The sequence below is a fragment of the Centroberyx gerrardi genome, chromosome 17, assembly GCF_048128805.1.
Source record: "Centroberyx gerrardi isolate f3 chromosome 17, fCenGer3.hap1.cur.20231027, whole genome shotgun sequence".
NCBI classification, from domain to species: domain Eukaryota; kingdom Metazoa; phylum Chordata; class Actinopteri; order Beryciformes; family Berycidae; genus Centroberyx; species Centroberyx gerrardi.
In genome coordinates, this window is record NC_136013.1 from 13,579,377 (window position 1) to 13,604,314 (window position 24,938).

The 24,938-nt window shown below is 42.1% G+C and overlaps 2 protein-coding genes across 4 annotated transcripts; both read right to left on the minus strand.

Annotated features, from left to right (window-relative positions):
* Positions 1-99: 99 nt before the first annotated feature.
* Positions 100-15,877, minus strand: adam17a (ADAM metallopeptidase domain 17a). Of its 2 annotated transcripts, none has more exons than XM_078289441.1 (19): positions 15,707-15,877; positions 15,181-15,313; positions 14,784-14,917; positions 14,608-14,696; positions 13,077-13,257; positions 11,438-11,568; positions 11,054-11,140; positions 10,113-10,238; positions 9,403-9,547; positions 8,421-8,521; positions 7,612-7,764; positions 6,554-6,753; positions 6,170-6,273; positions 5,715-5,849; positions 5,123-5,253; positions 4,864-4,942; positions 4,105-4,193; positions 3,852-3,911; positions 100-2,111 (listed from the first exon to the last, which is right to left on the minus strand). In XM_078289441.1, exons 1-19 carry the CDS (start codon positions 15,810-15,812, stop codon positions 1,689-1,691), a joined length of 2,607 nt encoding a protein of 868 aa, XP_078145567.1. In that variant the 5' UTR covers positions 15,813-15,877; the 3' UTR covers positions 100-1,688. The 2 variants fall into 2 exon arrangements, with proteins under 2 accessions (XP_078145567.1, XP_078145568.1); XM_078289442.1 differs by having other exon boundaries at positions 100-2,104; positions 3,848-3,911.
* Positions 15,878-16,572: 695 nt separating this feature from the next.
* Positions 16,573-24,422, minus strand: LOC139927962 (14-3-3 protein zeta/delta-like). 2 transcript variants are annotated; one of them, XM_071920279.2, is made up of 6 exons: positions 24,333-24,422; positions 23,298-23,724; positions 19,287-19,410; positions 18,467-18,630; positions 17,937-18,032; positions 16,573-17,668 (listed from the first exon to the last, which is right to left on the minus strand). In XM_071920279.2, exons 2-6 carry the CDS (start codon positions 23,589-23,591, stop codon positions 17,594-17,596), a joined length of 753 nt encoding a protein of 250 aa, XP_071776380.1. In that variant the 5' UTR covers positions 23,592-23,724; positions 24,333-24,422; the 3' UTR covers positions 16,573-17,593. The 2 variants fall into 2 exon arrangements, with proteins under 2 accessions (XP_071776380.1, XP_078145812.1); XM_078289686.1 differs by having other exon boundaries at positions 24,324-24,338.
* Between the last annotated feature and the right edge of the window lie 516 nt (positions 24,423-24,938).

Genomic DNA, 24,938 nt, shown 5'->3' on the forward strand with positions numbered 1-24,938 from the left:
GAACAATAAAGATTTTTGTTTATTATTTTAGGATGTGTGTAGTTGATGCAAGCAAGAACATAAATGGAACTCAAGGGTGGACATTTATCAGCACAGAAACATTAATATACACAGCATCCATCCTATACATGACACAGGGCATCTGCTATGCAGCAGAGCCAATGGTATAAAGGGAATCTACATATTTCTTGACCTATAAGAGAGACATTTGTACAATATAACATGTGACACAGGCAACAGTGGTAACACGGCATTAAATAGGTGAAGGAGGTACATGGCTCAAATTGGCACATGGACAGAAAAAGTGGCAAGGTGGCAATTCTCTAAAATTAAGTCAGGATGACCAGATCCTAGTTCATCTATTTGGGAATTTTCCTCTGCTTCCAGTATGAAAATAAGAAGGCATAGAACATTTAGGCACAAAATCAGAAAAGGCACTATGCTGTTTTCATGTGTGGAAGAAAAGGGCAGAAAGAATACATGACAGATTATCACCAAGCTATGAAGACAAACAGGACAATACAACTTTCTCTTAGGGTCCCTTACTTTTCAAAACGGTTTTATCAAATGGTCAAACAAAATAAATTGAATACTGAAGAGACCTGCTTGTTCCTTAAACAGTATTAAAACTTTGCAATTAAAAGTAAAAGGGGTCAAAATATTAACAAGAACAAAGGCATTGATGACATACAGCACAGTATGTACATTTTAAAACACACACATATAGCTCATCCTCCAGTGATACCAACAATACTTTAAGTGCAGTTATGACACAGATACAGAATATAATCATCCTTACTAGAGTTACGGTTCAGTGTCCTTTAGTCTGCACCTCAACAGTTTACCCATGTATCACACTGAAATGTCTCACTCTCATTCAACAGAAAATAACTGCAGCTAGAAGATCATTTTAAATCTTCCACCTATTAAAACTGTGAAAGTGGGTCAAACCTGTGAGGTTGCATTGCAATACAGACAGTACATTTTTTGGGGAAAAAAAGGTAAGTTGAGGTTTTAAATATGACGCTTTCTTCAATTTTGATCTACAATTGCTCTTTTTTTTTTTTAACGTCAACAAGACACAAGTGAAAACTGATGGAGCCACAGGATTAACTTAGTGGGTTTTGAACTTGATTGGTTGCTGAAAAGCATCTGCACACTACAATCACATTTATCCATTGGGCCACAACAAAGACAACTTAGCTCTGAGATGCGTTGGGGGAACCGGCCCATAGCAAATCAGTCACTTAGATTAACTTCCACAGACCAATCTCTCTAGGTTTCATCTAATCAAGGACCACTGCTAGTGCTTTTACACATTTAACTGAACCCCCCCCGCCCCCACCCCCCTACACAAATACATGAAGTAACTCAGTAGCTATTTTGAACTGCAGTCACTGGCATTACAAGACTACTCATGTACATCTGTACTGGTGGTTTAATCCATATCTTACAGCTGGCCAAATAATATCAACATCTAGTGTTGCTTGAAATGTGGTCCTCAGTTCTGTGAAACACCAAAACTCGAGCTATGTATGTAACATGTATTCCATTACCTTTCAACGAGTGCCGCCTGTTTATCGATGAGAAAAATGCATATGATGATTATCTATCTACATGTTCCCTAAAACACATATCAGGTTGTGTGTGTGTTGGTGTTTTCAACAAAAACTATTGATTGTTTTCCCTCAGCACTCGGTCTCTTTAGTGTCAATGCAGGCCTGTCTCTTGAGGCGGCGCCGGTCCCTGGCCGCCGGGTTCTGTTCTGTCAGATCCTCGTAGGAGGATTTCGTAGCCGACGAGTAAGCTCCTCCGGTTGTGAAATCGTCCTCCGACAGGCCCTCCTCTCCCAGGTGAGAGTCGCTGCTGGTGTCCTCCTGGATGGTGGCCATCCGTAGCCCCCCTGCGCTGGCCGGGGTGGGCCCGCAGCTCGGGCCTGGGGCCGGGGTACTGCTGCTGCTGCCCGCGGGAGCCGGCCCCGCCTGGCCTGGCTGCTGGGGCTGTGGAGGCAGGGAGGAGGGCGCGGTCCGGCCGGCGGAGAAGGAGGGAGGCAGAGGAGGCTTGACGATGCGCACGGATGCCGACTCGAGGCCGCTCAGCATGTCTTGACTCTGAAGAGCGAAGAGATCATGTGAGAGAAAGAAACAGCAAAGCGCTCTGTGTCTTCGACCGAGGCTGGGATCCATTCCATTTTTTACTCCAATCTGCTCAAATTACACCATCAGCTATTTCTACTTGTCTATGATCTTCATAGTTTAGGATCTTAACAGGTTTAGTATTGTATGCCTTGAGTCATTTCCATTATGTTTAATAAGAAATAACAACTAGCTTACATTTAAAACAATATCTCCATTACAAGTGGATAGATTGAATAAAAAAAATGGAAGGTACCCTCAGTCTCCATCTGCTCCCAATCAAACCAAAAAGGACTTAACAGAACACTGTGCAGACAGCCAATAAAAAAAACCACAACCACCTAAATAACATTATCCTCTTGTCGTAGTGGCTCTAAACGGGAGCAGATGCAAACTTAAAAAGGTCTACACACTCTCCATCCGGCCCCACAAAAGACAACAAGGTGCAACCTCTTCAGTCCTCCTCTCAGTCTGAATACTCTCGAAATGCACTCTTGCTTCCTTGAGGTAATCTCTGATCAGAATGACTCTGCACTGATGACAGCGGGGCAGAGGAGCATACACTTACACCTATCCAGTCACATTACGCAAGCGCTAGCCTCGGGTTGAGCCTCTCTCACGTCATTTGTGAGGTGAAAGACACAGGAGACTTTGACGGCTGGAAACGTGAAACTTGATCAGTGATTACATCAAGAAATAAGGGACTGCAAGAGTATCCCAATTGTGGGCCACGGACCATGCATCATCATGGACTCAATGGCAACGCATCGCAACACCAAGCCACGGTACACGCACTCACCTATGGCGGGAGCTCTACTACAAACTTCCACCATCTGCTGCAGTTCCAATGAGAATGGGAGGGGCCAAGGCAAAGAGTGATGGACAGGTCATTTGGAGCTCGAACCCAGCAGTGAGAGTGAGGCCTTTACTGATGGACAGACCGGCCGCTAGCTCACGCTGCTTTAAGTTAGACCTCTTCCCAATTCTAAATCGACTCCTGCCCTTGACCCCTGTATATTCAATTCAGTGAGTCAATTTAGCACCAGATTTGTCAGGATTGTGTTAGAGTGACATTGCACAAAAATGTCAGTCAGCTTTAAGAGTACTAATGTGTCACAGTAGCACATATCTCAAAAAATCAACACTTATTATGTATGACGAAAAAATAATCATCAACTTGACATAATGACAAAGTAAGAGACATTACTCTTTTGAGACCAAAAATACAAAACATAAAACATAAACATAAAAATTTTTAAGGCTACTGATTTTGGTCTTTTTTTTTATTTTTTATTTTTAAACACTGCCAAACATAGTAGGGATCAATTTGATGTTTATGTTTCAACAAGTAAACACTTATATATTATTATTATTATTATTATTATTTTGTTTTTAGTTGAATTAACCTGTTGGAACATCTAGTTTAATGGTCACAGACAATATGCCACTATAATGTTCCAATAATATTTGGAATTGCAACAAATTTCCCCCCAAATAGGAGTGCAGGGTTCCAGAAATAGATTTAGAAAAAGGCAAATACTTCAACATGAACAATCAATTTCCATGCTCCCTCTCCCTCCCTAATCATATGATGTCAGTATGTTAAGAAAAGTGTTGGGGTGGGGTTATATTAGTCTGGTTAGTCTGGCAGCAAGGCTAGTGCACAGGATCATGTCTGGGCATATGAGCACAGCATTTGACAGGTGAGAAACTTACACTCGGAGGGTAGTAGAAGGTCTTGGTGTTCTCCTCATACTGCTGGTCAAGGCGTTTGTCCTGCAGAGACAAACACAAAAGGACAGTAGTTTCAGCGCTTGCCTTGACAAAGTAGAAGAAATAAATTCATTATGATAGCTGGTGTAGAGGAGGTCTGTCTTCAACAATGACGATGCCACAGAATCCAAAAGGAGAGCAGTACATGGCATGCTCCAGACATTAGGAGCTAATGCAGTGTGATGTACAGACTTACCACGCAGTGAACCAGGATACTGAGGGGAATCCAGAAGATGAGGGAAAACACCACTACTGAGCCCACTATGTTATCAGCCAGGAACTTCCCTGATGGGGACACAGAGAGACAGAAAGAGAAATATAGAGAGCGACAGATAGAGAGTTAGGCAGGCAAGCCTCGACTCTGCTGCCATAGCAATCTAAAGCAAAAGCCTTTAAAGAGTAATTCTGCACCCAGTTTGAGCTTCTCTCCACCTACTGCACAATTTTAAACACTTGCATTGAAGAACGTGAAGAGTGGGAGAGCTAATTTTAACCACTGGAGGGCGAACTGAGCCAGGTTTAGTGAGATAAATATGGCACCAGTGTATTTGGGCTCAAATGTTGACAATATGACCGGCGTTGTTGTATTTCATAACTAAATAGTATTAAATACCAAGTGTTTTGGTGTGGAGTTACTCTTTAAAACAGCATACAAGGAGTTTATTTTCCAAATGTCCATTTCAGAAAAAAACATAGTGCCTGAATTTCATCACTCAGCATCTCTAAATATAGAAGATCCAGTCTGTAAAACAGTTGGCATTCAAGCAACCACTACTGTTACCTACTATCCTTTAAAAAAAAGTCTATCATTTGTTTTAATTTTGTGCTATCAGTCATTTTGTGAGAACAGGTGTCACTTCTGTCAAATGGGGATATCTTATTTTAGAATGAAACTCCTCACATCTACATATTAGCATATTATCGTTTAGGTTTAAAGGTATTATAACCGACTTACCAAATGTGTTAATGTCCAGCTTGTCTATGAAATCCCACAACCTCTCGATCACGTCCTGCACCTGCTTCATGCACTTTCCCTGTGAGGACGAGAGAGCATCAACACTATTCATGGAGGCACAAACAGCAAACTAAAACATTCTTAAGACTCTTCAATCCAGTTACTGTGTTGGACTATGCAAGGAAAAAGGTTCAACATGGTGAAAAACGTGAGAACAGCTGGAATCCAGTCTATAGGTGAAGCAGGTGGGGTGACTCACGCCCTCGTCACAGAAGCCCACAGTACAGGGTTTGCCCTTGCGCAGGAAGAGGAAATTGCCATCGTGTTGGATGAAGGGAGAACAGGCGCCATCTTTGCCCCTGCAGCACACTTTACAGGAGTCTTCCGTCTCTGGAAAAAGAAGAGGAGATTACTTGAAATGGCATGTACCTTTGTGTAATTGTCTTGACTGTCCCCTGCATCAACTGTGGCAGAGCACAAACTGGCTTGAGTTTAACAGTTAGATTGAAAGAATGACAGACTGAACTCATTCATTCCTTCAGCTAAACAGACTGTGGCGATAGCTGGGACTGTGCGAACAATCTCTTTATTCTTTGTAACATATCTTACAAGAACTACCACATAGACGAAATTGCCTCATTGAAGGCATTACAGTTTTCTAATCTAATCAAAAAATTCTGGTATGTTCCTGTTAAGTGACACATTTGTAAAATTCCTTGATATTCCATAGATTCTGGGGATTGTCGAGATACATAAGGCTACTCAGACAACCACCATCCACCAAAAGCATCTATGAGTTTGGACACTGGAACATTTTTCCATGATCTTGCGGCAGATGCACTGCTTCTTACCGTTGCAGGCGCAGGACTGAAGGTTCTGCGTGGCTTCGCAGAAGGGGTTGCACTCTCCATCGTGACACAGGCCGTTGTCGACACAGATGGTGTTGTCAGGGGCGTTTTCAGGAGGAGGACACTCACTGCTGTTGCCTGCGACACGGAGGAAAGGTAAAGAGGTCAAAGTAACGTTCAAGATCAACACTGAGAGAAACTGTCATGCATCTCAGGGTCCCTATGGAGGCACTGTTGATCTGTTTCCCTTCTTTTATCACACAAAAGGTTGATCTGTCCACCTTTTTTTACCACACAAAAGGCTGATCTGTCCACCTTCTTTTGTGTGGTAAATTTCAACTAATTTCAATAAAAAAATATGACATTTGTTCCCATTGTATTTTTAATTTAGCACTGCCAAATAGCACCCAATACCATAGCACTGCAGTTCTTGCGTGTCTCCAGCAGGAGGCGCTCACCTGTGCAGCTGGACATGCCTTTACAGGTCGCACTGATGGGTTCCTGGCACCTCTTCCCTGCCCGCTCAAACTTGCAGTTCCTACAGCAAGGGCTGTTCCTGTCACTGTGGGGAAAACAGAGATATGAGAATGTCTGAGTGCATGTGTGACTCAAACTGGTAACACAATAACAAAGACTTTCTGAGATCTAAAGTTGAATGATGATTCTGTGTGATTAACAAGTTCGGTATGTGAGGTGCAGTTTGTACAACTTTTAAACAGATCAACTGCAAGATATCAGAGCGATGCTATTCATTTTTACCTTACACAGAGGCTCCAATGTTTGGGTGTGAATTTACACTTGAGTGTTTATTTTTCAACGTGTGTGTCCGTTGGAGCGCGTACCTGCACTGTGCGCTGGGTTTGAACTTGCACTCGAATGTGCAGCAGGGGTCATCGTTGAGGTGGAGCAGCCCGGGATCGCACTCCTCCCCTTCCTCCACCCGGGAGTTCCCGCACACCTTGCTGTTCCTCTCCTTGAAGCACACAGGAGCCTTGAAACGCAATGTCTTCCCTATGGAGATCTTGCTGCAGTTGGAGAAACGCTTTGGGAGGAAAAGAGGCAGGGGGTTAGATATACTTATGAGTGGATACATTCTTTGCACAACTGTGAAAGGTGTGGAGAAGGATTAAGAGTTCCCATGGAGGCAAAATACTAGAAAAATAAGGGTAGTGGAACTTCTAATGCAAAAAGGAAACCATTTCCTCGAGCTAATAGTTGCATATAATATGTGGAAAAATATCGTTGCTGCCTGAGGAAGAGTGTCTCTTTTTGCCTAAAGTGTGCATATATTATACAGCCATATTTACTGTTCCATGGCCTTTGTATGCATTTTTATCTATTCGACTGACTATTTAATAGTTTTCTTTTTGCATTAGAAGTGGTTCCCCTCCACTTATTTTTCCTGGATTAATTCTTAACAATCTACCAACACACAGATATGATTAAAGCACAAGTTTTATCCCATCTTGACTACTGCCCAGCTTGATCAATGTTATTGAGTTCAGGAAAAAGAGATCTGAAAAGGCTGCAAATGATACAAAATACAGCTACACATCACGCCTTAAACTGCTGCAAGCAAACTAAAACAGTATAAGTCATATGCATATTTTGCTGATGGTGGAGGAGGAAGACTTACTGTTTCTCTCATAATCCACAGGAACATCTGAGTCACAATTCTCAAACAATCTGTATAAGCAACTTATGGATACTGGACTTTTTTTTACAAAACCCACAGCATTTTTTGTATGGAGCCCAGGAATGTATCTCCTTTACTGATATTGTATACTTGGACATATTAGGTAACAGTCTAACAAACACTAGCTGTATAGTAATGTTTTCTATGGTATCCTATGTTCAGCTTGAATACCATTCATGTACTGTTCATTCAGTGGGAAGGTACCTTGTTGTTGACGTGGTCTCCGCTCACAGCAATGGGGTACATGACAAACTTCCCCCCATGGTCGTCACTAGGGGCACAGTAGGGGATGTTGTCAGGGTCGTGCTCTGCTCCAAAGTTATGGCCCAGCTCATGGGTAGTCACCAAATCTGCCTCCTGGAGGGACAAAGACACAAACACACAGACACACCAGAGTTAGTAATGATAATAGCCAAACAGTTTATTACTGTATCTATGAATCAATGAGACAAAAAACACACAACAAATGTACAACTCTTCATGCAGCTCTTTGCAGGACTGAAATTTCTAAACTAAAAAGGAGATGCTGATGTTGAAGGAGGATCTTTCTCTCAAGGTTTGAATTGTCAGATATTTGTCATATGCTCGTGTTGCTTGTTTACTTATGACCAACAATTGCATGCAGTATATTCTCCTACTGATCACACTGGGTTCACTGACAACAAACATCTATCATCTTGACAGAGGGAGAGTAACGCTCGGGGGCTTCTGGATGCAAATATGAACTTGGGTCACAAACAGCCAATACTTAAAGGATAACAGTTATCATATATAAAAGCTGCTGGTGCACAATCTTAAGCAACATACTGATACTCGGGGTAAAACAATGCAGCAAAAGAACTGAAATGATTACTCATCATACCACCTACAACAAAGGTGTGTCTGCTCTTATTAGAAATGGATTTTTGGCAGAATGACTTGTTGCATAGCGTTGCATCATCTTGGCTGAAACTGAGTGCACCCAGCAATTTCTGTTGTTTGTCAATGAAGATGAAGTACGAAGTAAAACAGACCTTTGTTAGAATGGTTTTCCCATAGTTATTGGTGCTGGTCAAACCAGTGTTGAGGTAAATGGGCTTCTTGTCATTGAGTCTTGAGTGAGATGGGTAGTACGCTATAAAGATAACAAAAGGAAACAAAGACATAAGTATTAGTTTTGCTTTACAACAATCCATAGCTCCAACATATTTTTGCTATTCAAATTCCATGACTTTTCCATGATTATTCTGTCATATTGTGCAATTCAATATTTATTAGTGTCTTTTCAAATGTTAAATAATCTACCAGCAGCCAAGCACTTGACCAGTTGAAAAATGGATTATAGTCCTGAAACACTTAGTCAATTGATTAGTCGATCGACAGAAAATTTATCGATTATAATCTTGATAATCGATTCATAATTTTAGTCATCAGTCATGTAAAAATACCAAACATTTGCTGGTTACATCTTCACAGAGTTGCTGCTTGTCTCTATTTCATATCATTAGAAAATGAATACTTTGGGGGGTTTTTTGGCTGCTGATCACACTAAGTAAGCAATTTTAAGACATCACTTTAGGCTTTGGCAACTTGTGATGGGCATCTGTCATTATTTCTGACATTTTATACTAAATTACTAAATGATTAATCAATTCTAAAAAAATAATCGGTAATTAAAAGAATAGAATGTGCTTTTCATAACATTTCTAAAACATTTTCCATAGATTCTCCAAGCCTGAGAAACACTGCTTTCAAATTCCATGACTTTCACAGATTTTCCATGATGATAGGAACCTGGACAGTCTTAAAAACATGACAGACATGCGACAATACAGAACTCTACAAATAGTGCCATAATCATAATCTAATATTTCACATAAACAACACAGATCAATATACCCCAGCCTCCATAACCATATAATATAGCTGATGCATGATGCTGCAACTGTATGTATACCATTTACTGTTTATCCTATCAAAAGAAAACCATTCTGCCACTAAGGGCCGTGTCCTTACGTTTGGGGCAGAGGCCCCCCAGGGCCTGGGGTTTGGATGGGGCCACGTAGGCCAGCCCCAGCGTCCCCTCATCAAAATCCTGGTAGGTGAACAGGTGGGCCAGGCACACAGTGGAGGCGTTGTCCGCTATGTCTGAGCTGAATTGCTGAGGGACACATGGAGATCTGTTATCTATTCAAAACCTTTATTTGTCCACATTACACAGAACTGGTGAAGAGAAAAGGCATTTAACATTTAGATATAATTTGTATTATCAACACTCCTCCATTCTATGAGTGTAGGACCTCTGCTTAAATTAACCAGACTTCTTAACCCAACCAGTCTCCCAAACAGACACAATGAGGAAAATGTTAGAAAAATATTTTGTATTGATTGTGTCTGAGCCATTGGAATTTCATTGCTGGTGCCTACGACTACAGTCATTCAAAATGCAAATGAGACAGTACAGAGCATTTAAAAAATGTATGTGAAAACACGTTTCACATTTTGAACGTGTCGGTCCAGAATTCAATGCATTTCACTGTTCTATACATTTTGTTCTTCCAAAAAACATCCATTCCCGAGGGGTTTGGATGAACAAAGTCCTACTGTATTTCACAAACCTCGCTGCCCCTCATGTACCTCATCCTAATGGACTGTTCCTCATGTTATGGTGAACCCTGTCTCTCTACATATCTATCTCTCTCTCTCTTTCTCTCTCTCTCTCTCACCTCCAGGAGTTTCTTGACATCCCAGATCTCTTTTCCTTTCACTGGGCTGTTCTTCATGTTGTAGTGGAGCCAGCTGCCGACCGCATGGTCTGGGGGAGGCTTAGTAGGCTCCTTGTTGATGATGATCTGAGAACGGTAATCAAAGACCCTGTTCATGAAGGCACAGTGTAGGGCTGCACAATTCATCATGTATAATTGTGTATTGTAATATTAGTTTCGTCCATCAAATCACCAATAAACCATGATAAATAATTGGAACTGCACTTTAGACATAATCTTAGCATAGTATGTGTCAGAAATTATCTCATTAGAATAAAGCATAATACAAATTAGTTGTTCAATGGAGGCAGAAAAAAAGTCCCTTTGCCTAACTTCAGACATGTAACATTAGGTTAAATGCAGACAACATGAGCATCAAGTTCATTAGGGTATAAAGGACCGTGTGACTATTTGTCTCCCCTGTCAGTCAGCATCTTGTTTTGGGGAGCACGTTTCAAGCTATAACATTTTCCTGATGGTAACGGAGTGGATTAAAGTGGCACATTACAAGCTCTTCTTGACATTTAGGGGTGAGGAAGATTGGAAAATAATTCAGAGTAGCTAAGTGAATGCATATCTTTTCAGTGAGAGAGCCTGGGATTCACAGTATGACCAAACAGTGTCTCCATTCATTCCCAAAGCCTGTGGAACAAATTAAATTACCCCACGAGGCACACACAAAAGCTTCCACTGCCTCTTAAAAAATGCTGTCCTCAAATTCAATGAGGGACAGCGTTATGCTCAGTTTCACTTCTGGGAGTGACACTACATACAATGAAGCTATCGTGCTGCTGGGAGCTGTGATGTGTGATGCTGAAACGCCACAAACTGGTCCAGAAGTCAGTCTTGCGATCACATTACAAGGAACTACAACACAGAGAAAGACAGACACACACACACACCTGATGGATCTGGACTCCGTAGCCTTTGAATTCATCGTCCCAGGTAGTGTTCCTGTAAATGTCATCCACTCGATCAATCAATTCAATCTGGAGTAGGGAAAGAAAAAAAAAATCCAAGACACCACATCAAGGCAGAGTAACAGCCATAAATATATGAACAGCAATAGTGCACACATACACACATGAAATTTGAGTTATAATCATATGTATCATCTATACTGATTATAGAGTATAGCTCAGGAAGACATTTAAGGTGATTGAATTGGTATACTTTATATTGTGCATGCAGCTGTGTGCTTGTAAATATTACATGGTGAATCCTTGCTGCACTACTGAATTTCCCTATTTAGACTAATTGGTACATAATATAACACAAAGCCTGACCAGGTAGTTGAGAGTGACGCTCTCCTCTCCACGGCCCATGTGTTTGAAGAAGCGATAATCTGCAACCAGCAGCAGGGGGCAGGTGTTCTTCTTGTGATTGTGGGCCTGTCTCTTCTCTCTGTGGTGCGGCTCTGCAGGGGAACAGGCAGCAGGGGCAGGGAGAAAGACGGACACACGGAGGGGGGCAGACAGACAGGTAGAAAGAGAGAAAAATAGTCAGAGACAGACAAAGAAAAGAAATGAGGATCAGACATTTACGCAGCGCCATTGTCAAACATAAAGATGACTTTATAGGTTGACTCAAGCAAAGAGAGTCAGACAGGTAGGCTATTAGAGTTCAATGGTAGAGTTATGTAAGGATGGATACATAAGGACATAAGGAAGTAAAACAATGAGGCCATGCTCCAGTATCCCATTGTTAATTGCCCTCGTTTTCACATTTAGCAACCTGGCTTCTTTTTTGTTTGCCTATGAACTGATTAAGCTATGCCTTTGTTCTTCCAACCAGAGTAAGCCGCAGCATTTTCACTCAAAACTCCAATAGTGATATACACCACAATATTCTACCTGGATGCATTATTTTTGCAGAACAAGGGTGAATGGGGTCCATATGCTGAAAGCTAGAGGAGTCAGGTTGTACAGACTAAACTAGGTGACTTCTCCTGTGTGACTGTCTTTACTGAGAGAGCCTTGTGTGGCATGATGTTGCTCCAAGCAGTGACCAAAGACCCCTCCCCGCCACACACACACACGTCATGTGGCTTCCTTCTCCCCAGAGTAAGATATCTGCTGTACCTCAGAAATCATAATATGCCTTTATTCTTTGCCTCCTATTAGTCTTTCCTCCAGTCATGATGAAATTTCAAATTAAAGAAGGTACATTTTGACGGAGATGATGATAACTAAATGCATTCTGAACTCTTATAACAGTCTGGTGATGAAGAGGAAGAGAAAAGGAAAAGGAGGGAGAGGAGGCCCTTTTCTAGCATTACAACATGCTCTTGGCTCTACACTACTCAGGAGTGTGGGTGTGTGCTGCTCTGGCTTTCACAACAAGCAGTGGGAGTCCAGTGACGACTCGCGGCCATCTCATTGGGCAGCAGAGCCTCCATGAATTTTAATGCCTCCTCCATAAGAACCTTCACCTCTAATCACATCCCAAACAAGTGCTTTCAACCAGGAACCTGTGAGGGGTATTTTAGATATCTCCCCTGGCTCATCAGCATTCGCTTATGCTTTACATTTCAACACAAAGGAATCAAAAGGCCTTTGGTTTTTACATAATACCCTCTTGTCGGTAGTGTGTATGCGCACAACATAGGCTAGGCTTTACAGATGAAAGGCTTTTATTAAAATGACTGTTACAGAATCACCCGCCCACCGCCTTTGTCTCACTACTACTGCCTCCTCCTTCCTTCTCGCCACCTTCCAACATTCGTTAACCTCCTACTCTTTTTATCTCTCTTCTTAACCATCCACAAACAAGGCTGTGGAATAGAGTCTAAGCTGTATCACATTTATGATCTGCAATCCCTTATATACTGCATCTTCCTCCTACACATTTTCACAACATGAATGCGAATATGAACACACACATGTGCGCAGAACTCTCCAGGGGGAGAGGGACAGCCATGCTCACCCTTCTCCTCCTCCTGTCCCACCCAGTCCATCCTGGCAGTGTCTGGCAGCAGGTTCTGGGCCGCTGCGTGGACGTAGCCACACACCTTTGGAGAGGCAACGCGGCTGAGATTCCTAATGTCCTCAGAGCGATAAACCAGCACCCGGCCATCATGGGGAGAATCTGTAAACCTCCACAAGGGCTAGATGGACAGAGAAAGAGAGGGGCAAGAGAGGCGAAAGTAGAACAGAAAAAATGAGTCGGGGACGGTCAAGAGGAGGCGAAGAAGGTGAGAGGGTTCAAAAGATTGGGAGGGGGGAAAAAAAGATGGGGCAATGAGAATAGAGAGGAAGAAAATGACAGATGTGGGGGAGGAATGAAATGAGAAAAAGAGGGATAGGAAGATGGGGAGAGACATTGAAAAGGATGATAGGGACAGGGAGGAGAAAAGGATCAGGAAAGGTATAGGATGGAAGAGATAAGACACTTATCTAACCTTAGAAAGGCCAAAGGCCCATGAGATTTGGCACTAAAATTTAAAAATGTATTTTCTCGTCATGCATCTATGACTTTAATAAATATTTGGCCTTTAAATGCCTGCATTTTTAGAATTGGAAAATGAAGACAAATAGTTTTGACAATTTTCTTCAAAATACCCTCCTTATCATCAGGTACATTGGGCTACAGGACATTAGGACCCAGGTATCAATGTCTCTCTCTCTCTCCTCCTGCAGCGCACTATTCAACAATTACTGTAGATGACTGTTGCATTTATCCATTGAGACACTCAATGACATCAGAACTCTATCGAAACCATTTTCACACATATGATTACTCATGTGCCTTCAGAACAATATCGTGATGATGATTAAGACTTCAGAATAAAGAGGAAGTGGTGTTAGACGTGAAATGGCATGGGAAAGCACCATTTGGACTGAACAATCAAACAATGTACGACCCAGTAGAGTCCTCTGATAATATTGTCATAGAGACAGAGCAGGCCTAACTGATTAGAGAGAGGAGACAAGGGTGAACGTAAAAGCACATTTCAAACACTCCAGAAAAGAGTGGTGCTTGGTGCTGAATTCACTGTGACTGTTTATTAACAGTCAGTTAATCTCAATAATTTTATTAGTTATTGCCCACATTAGTATTATGCCCTTTTTTGAAATGCCCTTTTATCAATTGTGTCTTTATGTCATATTGTCATATGTGCATATTTTTGGAACATTTATTCATTTTTTTTTTTTAAAAATCAAAGTTTGGAGATAAAAATGTTGAAATTGATTACGCAGTTTCATTTTTATTTCAAGAAAACAAAACAAAAACCAGCATATGTTTTCATAGCATTTCTGCTGGGCGGGCCTGACACATCTGTACGTCACTTGTGTGGAGTGTGGCCTCTCTACTCTTAAACGTCAGTCAAAACGCTGGTTAATATGGCTGACAGTGCCATGTTTTTTTACACAACTTGGGCACAATAGTATCCAGTAAAAATACTTCTTCTTTTTGGATTCCACTGAGCAATGTTGTTAGTGTGGGTGCTCCTTACCTCTACATTGTACTCTGCTTCATCAGTTAGGATGTGGGCAGAGAACTCATCCCCGTCTATATGTGCCTGCACACGTGAATTCTCCTCTCCTACAAACCAAAAAGAAACAAGATTTTGCCATTAAAAGATTCACATACACAGATTATATATAGACATATCCTAAATTCTTCACTCACCAACAACATGTCCAGTGAAGTAGTTCTGTAGCTGAACATCATAGTTCTCCTCCGTCCCTTGTTTATCAACAAACACAGCCTTGAAGTTCTCAGTGAACAGGTCCGTGTTAGTAGTCAAGTAAAGCTTGAAATGTCTGAAACCAGAAAGAGAAAATGAAAATATGAAGCCAAATCATTACAGTATCCTGCTTTAATGATTTTGAGAAGTCATAAAGCATTGAGAAAGTGTTGGGCTTTTCATTTTTTCTGCCCCAAACAACACATAAAAAGCAAAAATATGCTTTCTAGATCATTTCTCTTAGTCAGATCAAATTTATTACTGCAAGGACTTGTGACACTAAACCAAGGATGACCACAGTTGTATTTTGAAGTGGGGTCACTGAAAGTGTTGCTGTACCTGTGCAGGGCTCTGAAGCTGACCAGGCGCTCCAGGTGGGACTGGGTGTGGACATCCCTCTTCCTTACAGAGTGCAGCTGGAGGCCCGACCATGGCAGAACCTCAAAATCTGACAGGACGGAGCTCAGAGCCTCTGGGGGACAGGGAGAGGGGACAGCGATCTTACATTGCCAAGAAACTGCCTTTGTGAACTTAAACACCAGAGTATCACGGTCACAAGGCTAGAGCCGGGCAGTTCATGGAAGGCAGCCTACGATTTCCACTGACCGCCCTGTAATATTAGCTAATTAGCTTGTTAGCCAATGTTATACATGTTCCTATTCAGCACTTGGGTGAATTAGCTAGCGAGCTAGAATACCATTTCATATGGTTTCATAAAATATATGGCACCAAACAAATTTCAGTTTTAATCATTCTAGTAACGAAACTGTTATGACAGTTAACGTTAACTAACTTTACTTTAACACGGCAGTCACAACTAAGGGCAGCTAACATTGACGTTAGCTTAGGTTAGCTCGCTACTTACCGAACTCCGGGTCTTCTTCCCGACTCTCTTCCGTTGTAATTCTTGCTTTAATAGCACCGTTGACCAAACAAGGAGCCAGAAAGGCTATAAACAGTAAGTACTTCATTGTAAAACAGCTGAACTAGCTACTCCAGTGCCGTCATTGTCACAAGTTGTTGATATGAAGACAGCTAGCTGAGCTACCCGGAAGTACACCAATTGCAAAACATCCGCTTTTTGCATGTCATATGGAAAAAAAAATCCTACTAATGTCACTGAGTTGCATCACTTTATCGAATGGTAAATAAAACATTGATGCGCTCAACTACTGCGAAAATATAATCGATTATCATTTTTTATCTTCTCAAAATCCCTTTTACAATATGGGCTGCTCTTGTGAGATACTGCTCTACCAAACTGACAAGTAACTAAAGAGACATTTAAAATGGCTGGCATAATCGTTTCATAACGATCCAGGTGTTTTATGAGGTATTTTGTTTATAAATACCTTAACCCCCTCACACACCAAAAAAATCTCAAAATAACGGAGAAGCCCGTGAAAATGAGTTGTTTTAGTGCATTCCCTAAGGAGGGATGTGATAAACTCAAGTCATCAATAAAGGGGTTGAAAAAACAGATTCCTCATTACAGTGGGAATTTAGGAGGTATCTAAAATGACCTAAAATCCAGAAAATAATGTAATCTCAAAATCATATTTCTACCTAGAGGTTGTCATTTAACCATCAAAAGTAAAATGTTATACTTTCAGTGTTGTTGATGCCATTGTAACTGAACTTTACTTTGGTCTGTGTGGATAACAAAGAAATGGAACATACAAACAGCAGTAAAGCACCATTGTTACATTACAACAAAAGACAAACTTGGACTTGGTTTATAAAATGTTTTATTCATGTTACATAGCTGATACATAGGGCATCAAACAGTTCCACAAGGCTTTTGGGGACTACAATCGATGATTAGCAAAACACAATAGTGGTCCAAATCTCTAATGACAATCACTGGACTAACCAAACACCCTCTCTAGGATGTGTACAAACCTGCATTGAAAAGTACTAAACTGGACACTTGGACTTGGTGTGTGTTACAGCATTTGCTCCCATTCCAGTGTAATATCTAAATAGACATGCATGACAGAATCGTCTTCTTCCCATTAAAAGGTCCCTGTATTTGGTCAGACAAGCCCCACCGTTTTCCCCCAAAACAGACATGCTTCAGTGAAGGAGTGGCATCATAACCAGGGCAGAAAGTGAGGATTTAACCGACGGGCACTACTTGGCTGTATCATAACAATTGTTGCCAGCTTATAAAGTACACTGGCTTTCCCTGCAGTATGGAACTCATGTATCTGTTTCAAGTTGGACTTCAGCAGCTGTAACCGTACCACGTAACTGTGTAGAGACAGACGCACTAAAAGGGGATTGGGGAATCTAGTTCTTAAATCTAACAAACATTTTCAACCCTATTGAGAAAACAGATCTGAACCTTCTCAGTTGATGGGACTTAGGTTTCCAATTGGTCAATAATGGGCCCTATGATGTTTCTTTGCCTTCTAAATCGAACTAGGGTTTCGATACAAAGTAAAGCTATCAATACTTTTCTACAGCAGAAACTGCACATATGGAAGGCCAGGACAAACACAAACCAAAGGATTGGAGGGTTTCTCTTTTCTCCAGTGTCTTTTTTTTTTTTTTTGTCCAAATCTGCGTTGTGAAAAGACTAAAATGATTTTTTTTTTTCATTTGCGTACACAGCTCTTTTCAGTAATGGGTTTCATTGGTAGAATGGTAGAATGTTTTTAAGTGGAGCAATAAGGAATGAAGGATGTGTAAAAAGTTTTTTTTCCTTTTTTTTGTTTTTGGAGATGACCCCGACATTGAGGGTTTTCTTTTAGTTCTCATTCTCGCCGCCCTCTCCTCCTTCTCCGCCCTCGCCCTCCTCGGCAGCGTTGTCAGATGTCCATAACTGAAAAATAGGAGAAACAGGAAGACAAAGACAGTGTTATATGTTTGACCAGCAGCGACACTTGCTCCCTTGCTTAACCCAAATATTATCAACCATCTCTTCAAATAAATATATCCTGCACAACCAGTAGGTTTGCTTCCTAGGCTGGGGAATCTGAATGCAGATGGAACTAAGACCAGTAAGACAAGACGTTCGGACAAACATACTGCGGTGCTTCCACTGTGACGATCATGTACGTGTCATGTGAGAACAGGAGGACAAAACTCACTGTCAGGTTGTCTCTGAGCAGCTGCATGATGAGAGTGCTGTCTTTGTAGGACTCCTCGTTCAGCTTGTCCAGCTCTGCGATGGCATCATCAAATGCCTGTTAGCAGAAAAGAAAACGTTAACACTTCCATTACTTTGACAGCAGGGAAAAAAAGCTTTATCATACAAGAGGCCAATAATCACCATGATGTATTAAACATAACCAGTTATGCAGTCACAAATCTAGCTAATTAATACATGAATTAAAAAATATTTCAACACACTTGTCTTCACACAACACATGGGTGCATTAAGGAGTTATAGTAGTTTCAATAAAAATCAGTTTTCCCTATTAATATGCAAATTTGTGCAGCAAGATGCTCCAAAATCTAATCAAATCATCTACTCTAGAGGGGGAACCTGTGATGCAAGTATGAAGTTTTTGTCATGTACTGTTCCTGACTTATTGTCTTCTCAAAAATGTGTCGACACACGGATGTCACCGTGACGACACAACGTCCCGATAGATCATGGATAAGAACGTCTGCTGACCTTCTTAGCCAAGGAGCAGGCTTTCTCTGGGGAGTTGAGGATCTCGTAGTAGAAGACGGAGAAGTTAAGGGCCAAGCCCAAGCGGATGGGATGTGTGGGGTCCATCTTGTCCATGCTGATTTCAAACGCCTGCTGGTACGCTTTCTGAGATTGGTCAATGGTATCTGAGGACACAAAGGAAGGAATCAAACTTTGACGACGAATGACAGGGAAACATTGTGTATTAGCACGTTGATTTCCTCTAGGCGAGCGGCTAAATCTGGAATACACAATGCTAATAAGAGAACAGTCAAGGCAGGGGGAAAAAACTCTTAAGCTCGTCACAAAACGTGCGCCCTGTGGGAGAGCTGGAGGCCCACTCGGTTGGCCGACACCCACCACTTTATGCCCTCCTATGAGACGGGGCCCTGTGGTCGCGCGAGTGTTACGCACCAACCTACTTGACATCATTTCCAGCTCTCAGCATGACAAAACCTGACACATTCCTATTTGGAGTGTGAAGGGGCCCAGAGTCAAAAAGGGGGATGGAGAGGCTTATTTTAGCTTTTACAGACAATTAAAAAGGGCTTGGGCACATAAAAGATGCCGTCTACACATCACACACACGAGGAAAAAAAGAAAAGTATAGTTTACGTACAATTCCCCACCTTTGCATTCGAAAATGTTGCTAGTTGCAAGATAGATATTAATTCTACTTAAATTAAATTTATTCACTTCAAAAACTTAAAAACTCAAGAATTTATATTGAACTCCTTAGAGAAGGCGTTTCTCCTATGAGGAAAAGGCCTTTTGAAGGAAGGGAGCTCACACTTCAACTCACCTTTCTTGTCTGCTCCAGCGGCAACTTCGGCAAGGTATCTGTAGTAGTCTCCCTTCATCTTTAGGTAGAAGACTTTGCTCTCGGCATTCGTGGAGTTCTCAATTAAATATTTATCCAGCAGTTGCTGTGAAGAGAAAAATGACAGGATCAATCATTTTGTTCAAGGAGAAAATGTGTACACAATCATCAGTCCAAACCAGAAGAACACTAAGACACCAGAATGACAGAGCTGGAGCCAAATCCAGTAGTTCACATAAACAGAAAAAAAAAATCGAATTTGTCACTTATTGTGCTGAACTGGGCACAAACTAGGATTTGATGATGATTACGGTTTGGGTGTCAAAAAGACTCAAAAAGACTAGGTGGGCCGCACCCATCATAAATATCTCCATCAGCCTCTGTCCACCAGAGAGCACTACTCCCTCTGCTCTTCATAGCTGTATACCTCAATGATCAATGAGTACAGTTCCGCTCCATCAGGAACCAAGCGCATATGCTGCTCACCCAGTAGTCGTTTAAGGAGGAACCATTTTGCATCATGTCAATTCCAGCTCAAGTCTTTCCAAATAGTCCACAATGAGGCCAAGCCTCTTATGTGTTCATGGCTGTCTTTTGCCCCAAATTCCACACTGATTCTATTAGCACTGTTCCTCCGTCATTACTGTATAGCTAAGCCTGCTGTCTTACTGCTGACACCGTTACCTAAGGTGTAATTTAACAGCCTTGAAAGCATTCCATTTCATTCCCTAGTGAAATTTCTTCCCAAATGTTCCATTATCAAAGCCTAGGAAACAGTAAAGATGCAAGCAAAAAACACAAGGCCAGTGTTCCCATATAGCCCTACGGTGCCGCCTGTATTACGTCATACCACCAGATATTACTGCTGAACTCAGAAAGGACCATGCTCGCAGAATGAGCATGTATATTTAAAAACCAGAGGCAGCTACATCTCTGGCAGGCAAGTTCAGGATCCGCCCTACTGTAAGTTCATGATGACAGTTAGTAGAGATGGGGAAGTTCAAATGTGACAAGTTTCATTCTGCAGAAGCAAAACCACCGACTTCTTTTAAATAAAGTGACCCTGAAGTTTTATATTCAATTACGCCACAGATTTAATGCAAGAATTGTTTATACAAAACAACAAATTTGATCTTAAATTCTGAATGAAATTAAGTCTGTCCTTGATGTTTTGCTCATTTAAAGGCACGAAGGCTACATGTTAACAGGGAAGAGTTGAATACGGCTGCTTTATTAAGACAGCAGAGGGATTTTAACAGCAAACAGAGTAATATGTACAGATTGTGCCCCCCCGCCAATGAATACACTCTACAGGCTCAGCCATCTACCTTTCAAGGGACATGGGAAGATTACTGTGGCTAATCTGAGTCAGTGAGACCGTGGCTTATGGTCAAGTTAACCGATTTAGAGAGCAGATTAACCGTTTCACCCAGGATGAAAACGCTTTCTAACACCTCAAACCTAATGAGAGTCCTGACCCAGAGACAAGTACTGTGCTCAAGAGTGTATAAATATTTCTCTCTCTTTAACTCCCACAGAATTTTGATAGAAAAGTGAATGAAACGCTAGAAGAAAAATGATTTTTCTTCAAAAAACCTGGGGGAAAAGAGGCTGGCCCGGCCCGAGCCCTACCCACCGCGGCAGCCACTCCCCAGCCATTTACTGACAAAGATTGGCTCAGCCGAAACACGCGCATGTCTCAAGTGCCAAGCATTCCTCTCTCATTGCATGCACTGCACAATAGACAAGCAGAGGAGTTGCCTTGCTCACAGTGCTTTCACACAGGGCTCTGATTTCAGTCACCAACGCTCACAAGACAGCCCAAACGATGTTGCTGGATGAAAGCCTAACTGGCTACATCTCCGAGTGCCTTCACACGTCTAGCAGGAGCTGATATAATCCTCGGGGTTGAACTAACTGCTGTCCTTACTGTCAAATCAATAACACTATAATTAGCAGTGGAGTTTTCAGTTTGAGAAGCGGCTAGGTTTCCTGCTTTGTTTCTCATCAAATGTGATAGTCAAGACACAATATTGATCATGAACAACATGGGGCGTCTCCATGACAACCTAGACAAGAGTTTGACTTTGAAATGTGATTTGCCAAGGTTACGTCCCATCATAAGGATATCAGACAAGCCTAGACTACGGTAGAATGGACAGTGTACATCGACTTTTTTTTTTAAGAACAGATGTATTTTGTTGCAAGCATTCTATTGTCAACATGAGGTCTGCAATGTCATGCTCTGATGGAGAGTGTGAATACCCCGAATCTGCTCAAGTGGACAGGTCCCACCCTGTCTGGTCTAGGAGCCCTGCATCCCATCCCACATGGAAACCAAGCATTATCAAGCCACTGCTGCCTCCTTCTAACCGAGACCTGAATGCTCTCAGCTGAGATGTGTCTGACTGCACTGGTTTCACTTGTGTACTGTGCAGGAAATCGTCGAGACCGAGGGGCGCGCAAACAGCTAACTGGTCTCTTGCAGTCTCCGTGCTGCTGCTTCCGTGGGTGCATAGCTAACCTGTCAGGGCTCAGCGGACAAGTTACGGCATGAAGTGTTACACCCGCCCTCTTCTACTGACACACCCTCAGTCAACACTCACTAGCAGGGATAGGCTGAGTCAGGGACATGCACACACACCTCCCAAACACACATTTTCTCTCAAGAAACACGCATGGGAAGGTGGTTGAAAATGAACAGCCCCTACAGCATTGCACTGCATTTTTAAGGCCAGCAGCTCAGGGAAATCATCTCAATCTTACAGCTAAGCCTCCACCCAGATCTCCTCTAATCCATTATCAAGGCAGGCTAGAAATAATGTAAAGCACTATTCCCTGCTGTTGCCTTGGATTAAACAAGAGGTGAAAGCGTGCCACCTCCCACCCCCTGAATAGGAACATTAACAGTCACTGTATTCCAGTACAACTACACCTGGCAGTGCAGAAACTAATGTCTGAATTTCAATAGGTGGCTCAGTAGGGGGTTGTCATTTCTAGTGACCTGAACAAACTAGGCTGTGGCTAATTTACAAGTCTTTTATGCATATGAATTCTTGCACTTGGCTAACCACATTACAGTTCGATGTGCCAGATGGGACTGCATGGTTATCAAACAGGGAAGTACACGGCTATACAGACTGATCCTTCTTTCCTGCGTATCCCTGTTTTCTGCCCCCACCCATTCAGACACACCTTGCTGGTATTGTCACTATGACCTTTTGTCAGTTCACGCCCTCACAAGGTTTCAAGCCATTGTTCCAGTTACAGATTCCCAAAAGGCAGGAACGGTGGGCGGACTACATAATACTTCCTTGTCCTCTCTCCGACAGAGGCCATATTTATAGAACAGAGGAACTCACAGGAAACAGGGGAGATGCCATTTGACACACATTATTGGACGAAAACAACCACATCATGTCCGACTATGGATTCTGCTAAAGGCGTGTGTACAGATGTGGCATGATTAATCCTAAAGAGTAGGACCACATCGCACATTGAAAGACTCAATACAGACGACGTGTTCGGATAAAGTGTTTTTTCGTTGAGCAAACGTGATTCCTTCTATCAACTGTAGGTCTATTGAGCGGTCAGTGTGCCTCTAACTGACAATACAAGGCATTGCTCTCAGTAGAAAAAAGACCTCTCTCTTTCACAACCGATCAAGACAAGCGGCAGAGATTGCAAGGTCCCAAAAGCAGCAGAGACGGTGAATAACTGATGTCTAGTTTTAGTACTTTACTGCCAACAACAGGAGTGGGGCAGTAGCAATGAAAAACACCGACCAATTATGTGCCAGCTGATTCTATTGGGCTGTAATACAATAATGCTTTAACTGCAACCTTAATGAGCAAAGCTATATCACTGATTCGAAATTATACTATTCCAGAAAGACGCTTCCCTAGTCCTTACATATAGGTTAACACACTTATTGTCAATTGAATCCATGCCGCAGGCTTTGCTTTTCAACAATGGTAAAACATGAGACTTTACCAATACGTCCTGGCAGATTTGCCGCAGCTCAGATTCCACCTTCTCCCGATATTCAGTCACCATCTGCTGCTTCTTGTCGCTTCCATCGGTCTTCTGTCCGATGCTGGAAATCACCCTCCATGCCGACCGTCTCGCTCCGACCACGTTTTTGTAAGCGACGGATAGCAGGTTCCTCTCCTCATTTGACAGCTCGTCCCCCTTCTCTGTAACCTCCTTCATAGATGCGGCCATATCATCATAGCGCTCAGCCTGCTCCGCCAACTTGGCCTTCTGAATAAGCTCCGTTTTATCCATAGTTTATATTTTTGTACTGCAGTATTCACCGGGAATTAAGAAATCAGAAGTCCGGGGATGTGACAGTCAAGGAATGTAAGTGGTAGAAGGGGCAGCGCAGGGTCGACGGCAACGTTGTTCCCCACGTTACAAGCTGCGAAAAGAAATGATTACATTAGCATGCTGTTGACAGACATTCAGTGCAAGTTTTTCATAACTACAGGACAAAATAATCTGCTTGTATTCATCATGAGATCGGAAAACATGCACCCGCAAGATATGGATGGGAGTGGGCTAGTAACTGGTAACGTTAGCTGGGTAGCTATTAAGTTACTGTGCGAATGAGGATCAGATTCCATCAGCACTTACTAGCTACTAAGTTAGCAGCTCACGCTGACCATCCTTAAAAATCTCTGGTTACTTACAGTTAACTGACAGACTCAAATCTTATCACCTCGTAAACCGTTTCTAGATTAACGTTAGGTTAGTTGCGGGCATCGGAAGCAGAGAGCTGCTGCCAAACACATTTCGCAAGGCAACCCGCCACAAAGCTGGCTCGTACACCTAGCAGGGTAACGTTAAGTGTTAGCAAAAGCTAACTAGCATAGCTACTTGGGCCACTCCTTTCAATAAAAATGTAACGTTAACGTTGCTCACACAAAATACTAAGCACGCCAGAATTTGCCTTCGATTTACTAATCAACCAGTGTATACACATTTAAAGAAAAAACAGAAAAGAAAAAGATACTCAACGATTCTGACCTACTGAGGTCCAAATTTGCTCCACAAATTGATCCGATTTGAGAGATTGGTCAGAAAGGCAAAGAACAGCAGCAGTCGTAAAATCCAACTGAACTTGCTAAATGGGGCGTTTCAACTTGATTTTGTCGCTCCAATCACAAATCGTTATTTTACTTGATCGACAGTCATTTTTAGAGTTATTAACCAGTAGTTGCTTAGCGCGGGGAAAGAGGCGGGCCTTAAGGGTAGTTTGACAGACCAGTAGGCTGCAGTTGGGGCCACGGGGTTTCCTCCAATTAGAGCAAGGGAGAAGACGTCACCGTATTGCCATGGTGATGCTCCTCCAATCACACCCCCCTTTCACACGCTGTAGGCAGATGCAACGGAGGCGGGCGTGGCACTCACTCTTTTTTAGTGAGATAGACATTTATCTTTGACATCTTTTCCAAACTTGTAATTTGGGAATGATGTGTTCAGTTATTATACACTGATTGTAACCGTTATTATACATTGATACTGTTATATATAATACTACATGTATCATAAAATCGAGCCTTTTTGTCACTTTGACTACAGGGAAAATATTCTCTGTCTCAGGATGTGCCATTGTTGAGATCTGTATGCCTG

What these genes read in the sequence shown, in the direction of transcription:
- adam17a (XM_078289441.1), bottom strand. Translation starts at nt 15,812, where the DNA reads ATGAAGTACTTACTGTTTATAGCCTTTCTGGCTCCTTGTTTGGTCAAC. An exon ending in GAGACCACGTCAACAACAAG is followed by an intron (nt 6,754 to 7,611) that starts GTACCTTCCCAC and finishes TTCCTCCCAAAG; the next exon opens with CGTTTCTCCAACTGCAGCAA. An exon ending in GCTGGACATTAACACATTTG is followed by an intron (nt 4,194 to 4,863) that starts GTAAGTCGGTTA and finishes TGTCCCCATCAG; the next exon opens with GGAAGTTCCTGGCTGATAAC.
- LOC139927962 (XM_071920279.2), bottom strand. Translation starts at nt 23,591, where the DNA reads ATGGATAAAACGGAGCTTATTCAGAAGGCCAAGTTGGCGGAGCAGGCT. An exon ending in CGCTGGAGCAGACAAGAAAG is followed by an intron (nt 18,631 to 19,286) that starts GTGAGTTGAAGT and finishes TTGTGTCCTCAG; the next exon opens with ATACCATTGACCAATCTCAG. An exon ending in TGCTCAGAGACAACCTGACA is followed by an intron (nt 17,669 to 17,936) that starts GTGAGTTTTGTC and finishes CCTATTTTTCAG; the next exon opens with TTATGGACATCTGACAACGC.